This window comes from Penicillium lagena (genome assembly GCF_028827675.1).
Source record: "Penicillium lagena strain IBT 129212 chromosome Unknown utg000007l_segment0_segment0, whole genome shotgun sequence".
NCBI lineage: Eukaryota > Fungi > Ascomycota > Eurotiomycetes > Eurotiales > Aspergillaceae > Penicillium > Penicillium lagena.
In genome coordinates, this window is record NW_026623228.1 from 717,897 (window position 1) to 731,675 (window position 13,779).

General features: G+C 55.1%; 8 protein-coding genes across 8 annotated transcripts; 2 read left to right on the forward strand and 6 right to left on the reverse strand.

Annotated features, from left to right (window-relative positions):
• Positions 1 to 21: 21 nt before the first annotated feature.
• N7510_009811 (uncharacterized protein) lies at positions 22 to 471 on the reverse strand (the record flags this gene model as incomplete). Its single annotated transcript, XM_056981736.1, has 1 exon — positions 22 to 471. The coding sequence occupies one exon, from the start codon at positions 469 to 471 to the stop codon at positions 22 to 24; it is 450 nt and encodes a 149-aa protein (XP_056829572.1).
• A 650-nt stretch (positions 472 to 1,121) lies between these two features.
• Positions 1,122 to 2,981, forward strand: N7510_009812 (tyrosyl-DNA phosphodiesterase 1; the record flags this gene model as incomplete). Its single annotated transcript, XM_056981737.1, has 3 exons — positions 1,122 to 1,586; positions 1,635 to 1,747; positions 1,799 to 2,981. The coding sequence occupies 3 exons, from the start codon at positions 1,122 to 1,124 to the stop codon at positions 2,979 to 2,981; spliced, it is 1,761 nt and encodes a 586-aa protein (XP_056829573.1).
• Positions 2,982 to 3,163: 182 nt separating this feature from the next.
• On the reverse strand, positions 3,164 to 3,694 carry N7510_009813 (acyl-CoA-binding domain-containing protein; the record flags this gene model as incomplete). Its single annotated transcript, XM_056981738.1, has 2 exons — positions 3,164 to 3,283; positions 3,371 to 3,694. 2 exons carry the CDS (start codon positions 3,692 to 3,694, stop codon positions 3,164 to 3,166), a joined length of 444 nt encoding a protein of 147 aa, XP_056829574.1.
• A 304-nt stretch (positions 3,695 to 3,998) lies between these two features.
• Positions 3,999 to 4,987, reverse strand: N7510_009814 (putative U-box domain protein; the record flags this gene model as incomplete). Its single annotated transcript, XM_056981739.1, has 3 exons — positions 3,999 to 4,232; positions 4,296 to 4,833; positions 4,905 to 4,987. The coding sequence occupies 3 exons, from the start codon at positions 4,985 to 4,987 to the stop codon at positions 3,999 to 4,001; spliced, it is 855 nt and encodes a 284-aa protein (XP_056829575.1).
• Positions 4,988 to 5,522: 535 nt separating this feature from the next.
• On the reverse strand, positions 5,523 to 6,014 carry N7510_009815 (RpiB/LacA/LacB family sugar-phosphate isomerase; the record flags this gene model as incomplete). Its single annotated transcript, XM_056981740.1, has 1 exon — positions 5,523 to 6,014. The coding sequence occupies one exon, from the start codon at positions 6,012 to 6,014 to the stop codon at positions 5,523 to 5,525; it is 492 nt and encodes a 163-aa protein (XP_056829576.1).
• A 1,597-nt stretch (positions 6,015 to 7,611) lies between these two features.
• On the forward strand, positions 7,612 to 8,463 carry N7510_009816 (triose-phosphate isomerase; the record flags this gene model as incomplete). The annotated part of the gene is made up of 1 exon (XM_056981741.1): positions 7,612 to 8,463. The coding sequence occupies one exon, from the start codon at positions 7,612 to 7,614 to the stop codon at positions 8,461 to 8,463; it is 852 nt and encodes a 283-aa protein (XP_056829577.1).
• Positions 8,464 to 9,085: 622 nt separating this feature from the next.
• On the reverse strand, positions 9,086 to 10,681 carry N7510_009817 (dihydroorotate dehydrogenase 2; the record flags this gene model as incomplete). Its single annotated transcript, XM_056981742.1, has 2 exons — positions 9,086 to 10,195; positions 10,262 to 10,681. 2 exons carry the CDS (start codon positions 10,679 to 10,681, stop codon positions 9,086 to 9,088), a joined length of 1,530 nt encoding a protein of 509 aa, XP_056829578.1.
• A 1,135-nt stretch (positions 10,682 to 11,816) lies between these two features.
• On the reverse strand, positions 11,817 to 13,697 carry N7510_009818 (uncharacterized protein; the record flags this gene model as incomplete). Its single annotated transcript, XM_056981743.1, is given in 5 exon segments — positions 11,817 to 11,891; positions 11,966 to 12,996; positions 13,054 to 13,459; positions 13,476 to 13,540; positions 13,682 to 13,697. 5 exon segments carry the CDS (start codon positions 13,695 to 13,697, stop codon positions 11,817 to 11,819), a joined length of 1,593 nt encoding a protein of 530 aa, XP_056829579.1.
• Positions 13,698 to 13,779: the final 82 nt, after the last annotated feature.

A 13,779-nucleotide genomic window follows, 5' to 3' on the forward strand; every position in this document is an offset into this window, starting at 1 on the left:
TCATAATATGGAATATGCTTGCTATGTACTATATCCCCACTTGCTCTGAAGCACCGGAGTCATATCTCGCAGAAATATCTCCACAGTCTTCGGTCCCACGCCCTTGAACTCCTGCAAGCGTTCAGATAATTGAGCGGTCGAGGTAAATTGCTTCAACAAATCCCCAAAAGTCCCATATCTTTTCTTGAGACCATTCGCGTTTTCGAGTAACGTGTCAGCAGTGGAAAAGTCATAGCGGGTGTAATGCGCCCCATCAAGTATTTCCACTAGCTTGTTCCATCCGGCATCCTCGAGAGCATTGGGGGACGTGATGCCTGCCTGTGTGAGGTCTAGGAATGCCTGTTTTGCTATTTGTTGTTGGATGGGTTTGGCGAATAGTAGACATGCCATGAACCATTTAAAGCACTCGGCTTCGTTGCCTGTGTCGAGATCGATGCCGAGCTCTGAAGAGTAGATCTTTTTAGACGGCATTTGTCTTCGGTCCTTCTGTCTTGGATTTCTTTTCGTGGTGATAATAGAGGCTGAGCAGCATGGGCTTTTTCCTAGAATCCAGAACCTACATTCTGTAAGTGACGTCACTATTACATTTGGTATAATTTTTGAGAAGAACCTCTATGGGTGATGCTTTCAAGAATACTCGTGCTGACTTATTATTTATTTACTTTTGTCCAGCGTTCTGTCTACTCGCTATACTGCCGATGAAGCGAATCAGGAGTGACCCCAGTATTTAGCCATTACTTCCAAGGTTGACACCAGTGCTTATGCGTATGTATAGTTGCGAATAAATGGTCATTGAACCCAGCTAGCCTCAATCTTGCATTTGTTCCCTACAGATACGATCACTTGCTGTGTGTGGGTGGTTCTGTACACCTCCCGGTATATCCGCCACCACCTCAATCAATCAATTTGATCTTGTCAACACCCGTCCGCTGCAACAAAACAATTCTATGCTCCGACAATCCACCCGATTGTTCTTTCAAAAACCAATTCGTGCACCCTGTCTTATCACGCGCAATCACGGCCAGCAATATCTCAGCTTCGATGCTTTCTCAACTCTAGCTGATCCTCGGAGGAATTCCCCACACCCTTGCATCCACGCCACAACGCGCAACCATCACCAGATGGAGCGCCCAACTAAAAGGGCCAGAGTCTCCCCAGACTCGGCGAGAGAAGATGCACAATCAAATACGTATCTGGCATCCATGCACCGGTCCATCACCCCACCTCCCCGAACACGTTCAGGGCAGTCCATGCCTTCAATCTCGACACATCATCAACAGGACGGCCAAACCGAGGAACTTCCAACACGAGATCTCCCCACTCCGCATCATCCTCATCAGATCCCATCTCCTGTCCAACTAACTCACATCCGGGATTTCCCGTCCCAGAAAGGCTACAATGCCGACACAATCCGGCTGCGCGATATCCTCGGGGACCCGATGATCCGCGAATGCTGGCAGTTCAACTACCTCTTCGACGTGGACTTCTTAATGTCGCAGTTTGATGAAGATGTGCGGGACTTGGTGCAGGTCAAAGTCGTGCATGGGTCGTGGGAGAAGGAGGCCCCGAATCGCATTCGTATTGAGGTGTGTCTTTGTCTCTATCTTCCTATCATCAGGACTAATTGTAGACAGGAAGCATGCACACGGTTTAAAAATGTCGAGTCGATTGTGGCGTACATGCCCGAACGTTTTGGGACCCATCATTCCAAGATGATGGTTCTGCTTCGGCATGACGATCTAGCTCAGTATGGCTCCTTCCTCTGTTTCACACGATAGATTTCTTTCTAACTGAGCAGGATTATAATCCACACGGCAAACATGATCAGCGGAGACTGGGCGAATATGTCCCAAGCCGTCTGGCGGTCTCCGCTGCTTCCTCTGCAGAAGCAGGGCGCTGCAGCAGAGTCCACGGCACGGTCGACCATAGGCTCAGGCGTGCGATTCAAACGAGACCTTCTCGCATACCTGAAAGCGTACGGAACGAAGAAGACCGGCCCACTAGTCCAACAACTGAACGGGTATGATTTCGCGGGTATTCGCGCGGCGCTGGTTGCGAGCATCCCGTGCAGACAACACGTCGACAGCGGCTTGGATTCCGACAGACTTACTCTCTGGGGCTGGCCTGCTCTCAAGGATCTCATGGGCCGTATCCCTATACGGAGGCGTACCGACCCTTCCACTGCTCCCAAACCTCACATCGTCATCCAGGTGCGCGTGCCCGAGGCTACTGTATCAACATTCACTAAGACGTATCTCCAGATTTCCTCAGTTGCCTCCCTCGGCCAAACAGACAAATGGCTCAAAGACACATTTTTCGCCTCCCTCGCACCTCCCTCTCCATCCTCAACACCCCGGCCCAAATTCTCCATCATCTTCCCCACGCCAGACGAGATCCGCCGGTCCTTGGACGGCTACCAATCCGGAGGATCCATCCACATGAAGACCCAAAGCGCACCGCAACAGAAACAACTGCAATACATGCGTCCGTATCTCTGCCAGTGGGCAGGCGACAGCGTCTCCGACTCCGGATGCGTAGATCTAACTCAAGAAGAGGAAAAGCGTTCCAAGCGAGCAGCGGGTCGAGCTCGCGCTGCACCGCATATCAAGACTTACATCCGCTTCTCGGATGCAGAAACGATGGACGATATCGACTGGGCGATGGTTACGTCTGCGAACCTGTCTACGCAGGCATGGGGCGCAGGGACGAATCCGAAGGGGGAGATTAGGATCTCGAGCTGGGAGATTGGCGTTGTTGTCTGGCCGCAGCTGTTTGATGATTCCGCCACAGTGGCAATGGCACCTTGCTTCCAAACGGATATTCCAAGCGTGGCTTCGAAGAGTGAATCACCCTCCGTGGTGGTTGGGTTCCGCATGCCGTATGACCTGCCTTTGACGCCGTACAAGGCCGCGGACGAACCGTGGTGTGCCACTGCCACGCACCATCTGCCAGACTGGCAGGGACGGAGCTGGGTTCTTTGAAAGGCGGTGTTCAGAGTCAGGTTATGTCTACAGCATTAGCAGTGTCTACTTTACGAGACAACGCCCAGCCGCTTGATGCATAAGTTCATTTCATTTCTGATCAGGTATAACTGTTCCTTCTCCTTCAATCTTCAATGCTCCCATCCCCCTCAGCGAGGGCAGTGACCCAGTCCAGCACCGGCTCACTCATCACGAGTACCATACTTGTTGATGAGGGTATTCACGTTCTGGATATAGATAGCCTGCGCCTTCGAGTCGCTGTAGTGGTTGACCTTCTCCCACTCGCCGTAGAGCTGCTTCTTCTACACAACCGAGAAAAACCTTTAGCAAATGGCCCACAAGACAATACGCCCAAAGACAGAGAAAAGAAAGAAGGGTGGGTAACATACAACCATATCATAGAAAGCGGGCTTCTCAACCGTCTCCTTGCGCGCAATCTTGAAGTAAACGTAAAGATCCTTCTTCTCATACGGCCCGGGGGCGCTCTTCAGCATCATCACGAGCTTAGTCGCGAACTCGAACCCCGCCTTCAGCGCTGCGGCCTGCGCCGCGTCGGACACGGTCTCGGTCTCGCCCATCTCGGCGGCGGCGGCCACGGCGGCTTTCAAGGTTGCGGCATCGATGCCCTCGGCGGCGGACTGCACTTCGGGTGTGAATTTGGACTTGGACTGCGCTGCCTCCAGGGCGGTGATGAAGTCGGGGATGTCGGCCATTGTGATGGTTGGTTTTGTGGGGGTGTTGAGTGGGAGGGAGGTGTGTTGTTGTAGATTGAGTGGGATGAGGAAGAGAAGGGAAGGAGAAGAGAGAATGAAGATTGAGGGGTGGAGGGGTGGGTGGGGCAGACAGGCTCCGGGTAGTAAATATGCCAGTTACCATAGAGGGTGGCGAGTATAAATACTGTGTATTTACTGACCAAAAGATAATAGATACGTCTAGTTGTAGAATAGTACAGGAATAACCAATAACCAACGCCATATGTAGATGCAATAATGCTCCAAGAAAAGAAACCAAGGCACATCACCAATCCACTGCCCACCCATTGTTGGTCAAGAACTCCTCGCACGCCGCCTTGAGCGCATAGTTCGGCCTCAGATCGTGGACACTCATCGGCGCGCGCGTAAGCGGATCAACCCCAGACTGCTCAACGTACTTGACGATGCCGAGGCGATCGAAACTGGTCCCCGACGGCGTGATGACGGGGTCATGCATGATCTCGAAGGTAATGCCGTCGATCAGATAGTCCGGCACGATCTATAGTATTGGAGTTAATCCCCGCCAGCCACACAATCCGGGAGCAGATGTAGATATACTCACCCGTTCTTGCACCTCCCCCTTCGAAGCAATCCGGAAGGCCTCCCTCACATTCGCCACATTCCTCTCCTTATCCTCCCTCAGCGCCCTTGTATCCTCACCAAACCCAATCTCCCCGATCTCGTCCTTCTCCAACCTTGCCTGCAACTCCGCCAATCCGCGCTTCAGATCCGCCTCGATCAGGACCTCCACACTCCCCAGCGTCTCATTCATCTCGCGCAGCCGCCCCGTCTCCCGAGCAGCCCAGATCTGCTGTTTCGCGCGCAGAACTGTCTTGGACAGATTCTCGGTCTGGGGGTTCTTGGCTGACAGGCTGGCGCGGTAGGCGTCGATGGCGACCTCGTATGCCTCCTGTGGGCGCTGGAGGCCCAGCAGCGCTTGCGCGAGGTAGTAGCTGCTCTTCAGGCTGGCGGGGTTCTTGGGGCCGTGCAGGGTGATTGCTTCGCGGGCGTCGTGCTCGACGCCGGCCCATTTCTCGAGCTTGAGCCGTGTGACGGCGCGGTTGGTGAAGAAAGTTGGGTCGTGCGGGTTCTTTTGGATTCTGCGGAGATGAGATGAATGCGCGGGTTAGTGACATGGCTTTTTCATCGGTGGCGGTGGTGGCCTATTTACGCTTGTGAAAAGTATTCCTCTGCACCGCTATAATCTCCCTCTTTGAAGAGCGCGTTGCCCTTGGTCTTGAGGTCCTGGGCCATGGTGGTTGGTGGGTGCTGGATGGGTGTTGCGGATCAATGAATGGAGTTGAGTCCCCCACGCGGGGCAGATACGCAGTGCCAAGATAGATCCTCAGGGACACTCAGACAGGCAGGATAGCTAAGGCAAAGTCCGAGTGAAGCATGATGATTGATCACTCATTGATCCGCCGGCCGAGGGATTCTTGTCGAGTGGATAATCGAAGGTCATCGATACCCACGGAAAATATGACTCAGCCTGATCTATGCTCGAAGTTCAGTGGTCCAAAATATCACACCTAGTCTCTTCATTGGATCTATATATGACAGTAGACTATAGTACTCTTTTCTCTATCTCCCGTCCTCTAATCCATCCCGGAAGATACGGTCGCGGGTTTGTCGTGGTATCATATCGCTTCAGTGGTATATAATATAATATGGGTGCGGAACAACGGAAGAAAAAGACACGGCGCAGCTTCAAGACTGATGCGCAGCCGCAGATCGGTTAGTGGTGGTATTGTAGCTGGTTGACCAAGTCGAAAGAAGCGGAGCGATGCACTTAAGCAGCAGCAGCGCGGAACTGGTTCTCGTAGTCGGTGATAGCCTGGACCTTAGCGGCAGAAGCGCTCTTCGGGTCGAAGCGATAGTTCAGCCAGTCCGCAGCGAGCTTCTTAGCGAGCTCAACGCCAATGACGCGCTGACCCATGCACAGAACCTGGCAGTTGTTGCTCAGGATGGAGCGCTCAACGGAGAAGGGGTCGTGGGCCGTCACGGCGCGGATGCCGGGCACCTTGTTGGCGGCGATGGCGACGCCCAGACCCGTGCCGCAGATGAACAGGCCACGATCGGCCTTGCCCTCGACGATAACCTTGGCACCCTCGACGGCCGGGTGGGGGTAGGCGGTCTTGTCGGAGGCGGAGTTGACGCCCACATCGATGATGGAGGCTACCAGGGGGTTCTTCTCCAGGTGGGCCTTGACGGCGTCCTTGAGGGGCACGCCGGCCTCGTCGCAGGCCATGACGATGCGGATGGGTTGGAGATCGGCAGTCATGATGGTGGGTTGTGGTTGCGGTGGGGTGATAGATAATCAAACAATGGGGTATGGATGGAGTATGTGTAGAGAAACGCGCATTCTCAGGGGGAAATGCCAGTCTTTATATACGTTTCTCAGCACATCTGATGCCTCTCTGTCCTTCCATACCCCGCCTACCATACAGTGGATCCAACCCGAATGCGATTGTCCCGACCTTGGGTCGTGGTGCGCGTTACAGTGTATTATTCCTCGGGGCACCGCCAGACCCGCAGTGGCGTCATAGAAAGGGATCGGAGGCTTTAGGAAGATACGGCTGCCGTACACTGTATTTACATCTACAACTTCAAGGATGTAAAGCCATCGATGTCAGTGTGGCGGCCAGAGCAAAACGCTCATTCGCGAGAGGCACAAGTAGGGTTAGCTGCAGTAGTGAGTGATTCGGGATGGATTGGGGGTGAATGATACACCGAGTCCGTCGCGTTATTATTATTAGCCCTCGGAATGGCTGCCTCCGGCTGAGCTCAGCCCGTCATTCTTCCTTGATGCCGACACTGTGGTATGTCCGCATCCGTTGCCGATGAGCACTGACCGCCGCCAAGCCGAACCGCTTCAACACAATCCAATTGTCTCCCAAATATACAATGGCATGCAACACAGTACAAAAACGAATATCCTTTTCGTCCCTCCTACTCTCTTCCAACCCCGGCTGGGTCGATCTCCGCTCAGGGCATCTCGACCCCAAGCCGTGGTGTAATTGTCCCCACCGGCCACTCCACCATCTGAGCCGCTGTTGGCCCAGCGCCGCCGGTGACAACCGACCGGCGCATAACCGGTTCCCTGGACTGAACCTACTCCGGATTCTGGCTTGGGTGTCCTCTGCGCTCATTGCACATCGAGAAAGAGAGTCCCGTAGGGTGGCGGCTTGGTGTGACTGCACGATCAAATTTCGGAGGTTCGATATCTATGCATGGGAATCAATTGAATGTGATTATTGTACCGAATGGGCCATCGGAAATTAACTTGGCTCTACATAACAAGTTTCGGACGCACTTCCCTGCCCCTCTATCATAGACCTGGTACCGACAATGCGACAAGCCGTGCGTTCCATCAGACTCGGAAGCACGTCGCGAGACCTTCCCCACCGGGACTGTGTCCTCCGGATGTTAGTGCCTAGTTTACTCTCCCGCTTCGCCCCTGCATCATATCCCCTCGTACCCCCCTTCCAATGAGAAAAAGAAAAGACGCGAGTGACATCATTTGGCTTCAGGGCGGAACAATTAGGAAGTATATGTCGCATTGTATGTTGCCCGGTTCCGGGCGCCCGTAGGAGTTACCGCTAATGCTACTACTATAATGCTGATCACTGCTGTTGGGATGGAGGACCCTTGTTCACCGGGACAGGAATTATCTAGTACATAATAAGAGAGGGGCACTTTGAGTGAGGGGCAATTATTGGACTGGGCTAGACAATCCCGAAGGATTCGGGGATTCAATCGTTGGGGGGTGGTTGGTTTGGGTTTGGGTTTGTTATAGTTTCACGGCAACAACACTCTTCCTGTCACCTCCAACTTTCCTCATCCACACGACCAACCACAACATACCTTCCACTCCCACCATGGCTAGCACCACCTACCCCGTCCTCCCGGAGAAGCTGCTCCTCATCTCGCTGAAGATGTACTTCAGCCCAGAGCGCACCCTCGAGTACCTACGCGGGCTCCTCGACCCAGCCAACGAGATCGTGCGCCCTGAGAACCGCGAGCGCCTCCTACTAGCCTTGATCCCCGACTTCCTCACCGTGTATCCCTGCGCGGAGATCATCGAGAACTACGAAGCCCAATTGCCCGCCTCAGCGACGTCCGGCCCAGCCCCGTTCCTGCTCGGCGCACAAGACTGCATGTGGGAAGCGGCGGGCGCATACACAGGCGAAGTATCGCCAGCCTCCATCCGCGCCCTGGGCTGCTCAATCGTCGAGCTGGGCCACGCCGAGCGTCGCGCCATCTTCGGCGAGACGGACGATCAGACCGCGCGCAAGGCCGCCGCCACCGTCGCCCAGGGGATGGTGCCCCTCGTCTGTGTCGGCGAGGTGACGGCGCCTGGACCCGTCGCGTCCGAGGCCGTCGGACAGGCTGTGACCGAATGCGCGGTGCTCATCCGCGCCGTGCTGGGGTCCATCCCCGCCGACGCGCCGGTCATCTTCGCCTACGAGCCCGTGTGGGCAATTGGCAAGCCCAAGCCTGCGAGCGTCGACCATGTCGCGGCTGTGGTGCAGGGCATTCGCGCGGTCATCGGTTCCAGGCCCGGCGCGGCGCGTGTTCTATACGGCGGCAGCGCCGGTCCCGGTCTCTGGGGTGCAGGTGGCCTGGGCAAGGCTGTTGATGGCATGTTCCTTGGCCGCTTCGCGCATGAGATTGAGGGCGTGCGCAAGGTCGTCCGCGAGGTGGAGGAGACGCTCGGCGTTGCGCCTTGATGCAAACTCCCTACAACCATATCTTCTCCCCACCCTTCAAGCGTATCAATGGTTTTGCAGATACGTTCCCTCGTCACCGTTATACCCAAAGATACATACACACAGAGACATACACCACAATAAAAACTGGAGCCGGGCGCATCTAGACCAGTGGGCAATTGCTTTAAATCCACCGCACTATCAGTGTCAGTCATGCCAAAAGGAACTGTGAAAAGAAAACCACCCCCACCATTCAAATAACCCACGCCCAAAAAAATCCGGCCGAGTGAGGTCGGAAGAGCCTATCTGGGGAAACCCGCGATCGATGGAGCCCTGGAGCTGCAGCTTCCCATTTTTATGGAGTCAGCTGGAGCCGCGGGTGGGTATTTAATGGAGCTCAGCCGGTATACCCGTTCTGGATCTGCTGTGTGTCTCCACGGGCCGTGTCACGAGGCCGATCAAGGATTTTTCAATGGCTCAGATGACCTTAATTCTATTCTTGTTTGGGAGCGTCAGGGTTTGGGTGGTGATTGCTGCTTTGAGTAACCCGAACTCAGGACTGACTGTTTGTCTAGATCTAGATAGACCTATAATGATGGTGGGTCACAATCAGGACCAAAAAAATTGCCCGACATTCCATATCCTATACCTTGCTTTTATTTACACATGACTTGTCCAAACACTTAGTTACTTCTTCTGCAGTTCCTCGCGCAGCTCCTGCTTGACCCGCGTAACGGTGCCGATGCCCCCATAGACCACCCCCCGTGTACATCATCGCGACCGAGGCGCCGGCACGGAGAGCCGCGAGCGCCTGCTGGCCGTTGGTGATTCCACCGGAGGCGAAAATGACCTTGCGCGGAGCTGACTGACTCTCCACATCCTGCTCCGCCGTCGATGAGGGTCCCTGGTCAAGCAGGGCGCGGTAGCGCGCGACCAGAGCAACAGACCGATCAAAGAGTTGCGGACCCGAATACCCGCCTGTCTCCTTGATGGTCTGCTGTTCCTGTGCAGGGAGAGCGAATCCCGTGGGAAGAGGGTCCGGACGACGATTCGTCGTATTCCCCACGATAACGCCGTCGACCCCGGAATTCCAGACAGCCTCGCAGATCCCGGAGATCTGCTCGTCCGAGTCTTCATCCGGACTGACCTTGACCATGACGAAGGGCTTTGTCTTGCGCTCCACGCTCTTCGCCGCGCCGACGACGGCCGTCAGGATCGCAGTGAGCGGTGCGGTCGCTTGCAGGTCGCGCAGACCGGGCGTGTTGGGGCTGGACACATTGACCACCAGAATATCCGCGTACCGGGCCACCCGCTCAACGCAGTAGACATAGTCGCGCTTGATGGCGTCGAGATCCGCATCCGGGGTAAGTTTGTTCTTGGCAACCTGCACGGCCAGCAGTTTGCCTGGCACCAGACTGCCGGGAGGAACACCCGCTTCGCCGTCCAGGACCCGCTGTTCGGAGAGGTCGTGCTCGCCCAGCCCGGCGGCGTAGGCAAAGTCTCGCACCCGCTGCTTCAACACCGCGGCCATGTGGTCCGCGCCCTTGGAGTTCAAGCCGTAGCGGTTGATCATCGCGCGCTGCGAGGGAAGACGGAAAACCCGGGGTTGAGGGTTTCCTTCCTGTGGCAGGGGAGTCGTGCCGCCGACCTCAACGATCGCTGGTCCAATCTCGAGCAGCGCATCGGGGATGTCGGCGTGTTTGTCCAGACCAGCGGAGATGCCGATGGGGTTGGTGAGTGTGTAGCCAAAGACCTATACAGACACCCAAATAAGTATATCAACTCCAGGATGAGAATGACTGGATAGAAACAGACATACCTCAGTAGCGAGCGCACCATCCCCATCCGGGTTCCCTCGCTCTCTCGGATGAAGACCATACCGATACATGGTCTTCAAGCTATCCACACCTACATGATGCGCTTCCTCCGCATCGGGATATAGGAGCCGAATCAAGGGCACAGCAGCGTACCGATGGACACTAGCCCGAGTATCAGTGCCGTAAAAGTAGCCCACCAGCAAAGTCAGAGCCAACGAAGTGCCGTAAAAGGCCCTCTTGGCAGTGCGGCCAGCCCGCTTGGGCGCTGTCTTGACCGTCTCCGCCGGACCGGAAGTGGCTGCCTCGGATGCATATCGCGAGGTGCTGAAGCATGATGGCCGTTGGGCCCAGCGGGTGATAGGCAGGCCGCGAGTCCGTGCGCTGGCGGCTCTCCAGGCGATTGTGGTGGTTTTGGATGCCATGCTGGCTCAATTGCTGTGCAGGACGCTAATTGGCCTATTTCATTGGCAAGTAGGCGCGGATTGAGCCTGTAGCGTGGTCAGTATTGCATCCCACAGCTTCTGGAGCTTAACGCTAAGGAGTAGGGGTGCTCTCCGACAACCAATCGCTCGGTAGCTGGGTGAACAATAGGGCAGTATGACAGAAAGCGGTAGAGACTCACCAATGAGTTTGTCGCTCAATTTAAAGCAGGGAAAGAAACTCCCTTGAATCGAATCGGGCAAAATCGCCAACATTAGCGGTGAGAAATAGAAATGGCAGAATCCAACTATGTCATGGGCGGTGAGACTAGCTCTTTAGGGCATTACATCTGACTTCAGCATTTGTTTTTGCATTCTGAGTACTGAGTGAGTGTCTGAACTAAAATAACATCATTGATGAGTTCAAGTACCTAGGGCTGGATTGGATAGTCTATTTATTATGCTCCAAAAAACCCCCCAAATCATTTTAGGGCAGCTAGCATTAGTTGTATGCTGGATATATAAAGTGAGCGTATACTGGCACAAACGATTTTGCTACTCAACTGCATAAGATATAGCAATGTCTCTTCTTGCCCATCAGATCGCATCAGCTGCCGTCATGAGGTCCCTCAACAGTCTGAAGACCAACAATCAATTTATCCTTGAAATTGTTGGAAGGGCCATTCTGATACAGAGGCTGGAGGAATCTCTGTCAAAGATTTCCACTCCCAAGTGCATACGCTGAAGGATCAGATACACTGCTAATAGGATGATATCGCTGAGTTGCGCTGCGACTTGAGTTGCTTAATGGATTGCGGGCCGTCAGACAGCTCTGAACCTCACATTCACTTACGGCTACAACGGCGGCAACCCTAGAGCAAGCAGGACAAGAGGAGCAGATCAATGTCAATATTGATGATGTTCACTGTCTTCCGAGACATACTGGTAGATAGAAGTATATGATCGTAAGCCACGAAGGAAATAAACTACAAGTTTGTTCCGATTCATGTTGCTAAAACGCCGGTCCTCGCTACCTGTTTATGTACCCAGACACCAGAAAGAACATTAAACACTCGAAAAAAGACAGATGGAGAGAAGATAGACAAGGTCAAAGACCGCTCCAGTGGCACACCCCTTTTTACTCATCGCTCATGTGGGTATCCTCTTCCTCGCCCTCCTGCTCCTGCTCCTCTGCCTCGTCCTCAGCAACAGGCTGCTCAGGGGGCGGGGGAGAGTTTTCGCGAACTTGGGGTCGATGTTAGCGCGGTGCAACGAACGCTTGTAGACCTCTGCCTCATCGGGATCGCGAACGATGACCTGCATCTGGTCGATCTTGTCTTCCTGGACCTGCGACGACGCGGTGGGAGCAAGGCCCGCTTGGGCGATGGTGCGGGCCCGCTCGGGTTTGAGACGGGTCTTGCCGATGATCGGGTAGTAGTAGGCGGCCTGCTGCTTGGCCTCACCGTCCGAGGGCTGGAACATGGTGAGTGCGATGTCGCGCTGTTTCTGGTCGAGGGTCTGTGCGCTGGTAGCGTAGGTGCGGACGCGGTCGTAGCGGTGGAATTTGGTGCCATCGGGCCCTTCGTGCGTGTATAGGTCTGCGTTGTCGCGGTCCGGGTGCGTCATGCTCATACTCGACTTGATGTTCTTTGCCGAATCGGGCTTCTCCGGCAGGAAGAGTTCGTAGTCCCATGGCACGGGGCCAGGGTCCGGGTAGAGGTCGGGGTTGGCCTTGTGGAGTGCTGCCTTGGAGGCGTGGTCCTGGCAGATGCGCTCCTCGGGCGCGGACGGGTGCAGCAGAGCAACTTCCATGCGCTTATCGCGCTTGCCAGAAACTCCTGCGACGGGGGCCTTGTCGAACTTGAACTGGACATATCCGCCAGGGTCGGGGAAGCCCTGAAGATCGGGCAGCACAGGGTAGATTCCCAATGGCTTCAGTTTCGGGTTGTCGGGGTGAACAGGATTGGCCCAGGCATCAACTTCGTTCTTGGTCGGGGGCAAGCCCCGAATGCGGCTCTCCGTGTCTTCGCCCGTGTGCTTGCTCTTAGGATAGGCGATATCAAAGCCCTTCTGGATGTACTTCTTGATATGCTTCGGATCATCCACGGACGTCTTTCCCTTCTTCAGAGAGGGTGCGCGCGCTTTAACAGCAGAGCCCTGGCCTTCGGGAACACCACGCTCAGTAGAGATGTGCTGCGTGCGACGGAGGAAGCTGACATTGGCGTTCTTGGGGGCAGGGTTCCGAAGCTGATCAAGTGTCATCAGGAGCGGGAGATCAGCCGGGTCCATGGGCTGCGGGTGCTCGGGAGCCATGATAGCTGCGCAAGAAAATCAGCTGCATGTCCTCGACAAGCCAGAAAGTAAAAGGTACATACCGCTCTCATCGCCTAAATGCAGGCCCGGAATTCCAACCAGGTCAATGGGCATGCCACCTTCGGCATCGACGTCTATGTTCGGCTCCTCGCGCCGCGCCAGGTTCGAGGCAAATCCGGGAGTGATGAAACGGTCCAGTCCTTCGTGTGGGATGTCGAGGAACTTGGGCGGCATGTCCGGGGGAGGGAGATCATTGCGATAGCGCAGCGAGGCAATGTACTCCTGGTGGAAGCCACCACCCGAGGACTGCCCGCTCTTCGACTTGGAAGACATGTTGCTTGTTGAGTCGCTTTGTTCGAGCGCCGGAGGTTCGATTATATCGCTCTCAACCTCAATCCCAACCTTGGGGTTGTTGACAGGATGGGCAGCTGTCGCATACTTGATCAGCACTGGGTCTTTAATCCCAATCTAGTGATCACCTTACCTTGAGCCGGGGGAAGGTTTGGCTGGTGGCTCTGAGGTTGAGTCGGGCCAGGAACCGGGGGCGGACTGGCAGGAGGGGTGAGAGGGGGGACAGGAGTGGAAGGAGGAGAGGGCAAATCTAAAGAAATGTGAGAATCAACCCAGCCCTGAATGAGCAGAGAACGAGAGATCCCGAGCGAAGAGAGACGTAGCTGGTCGCAAACTTACCATAGACGAGTGCCATTCTGCCGACAGTGACCGCCTGGTGAATGGGGGTTAGCGTGGGAGAGGGAAAATGAAGGAGGGAAGTCACGTGTTGGGTAAAC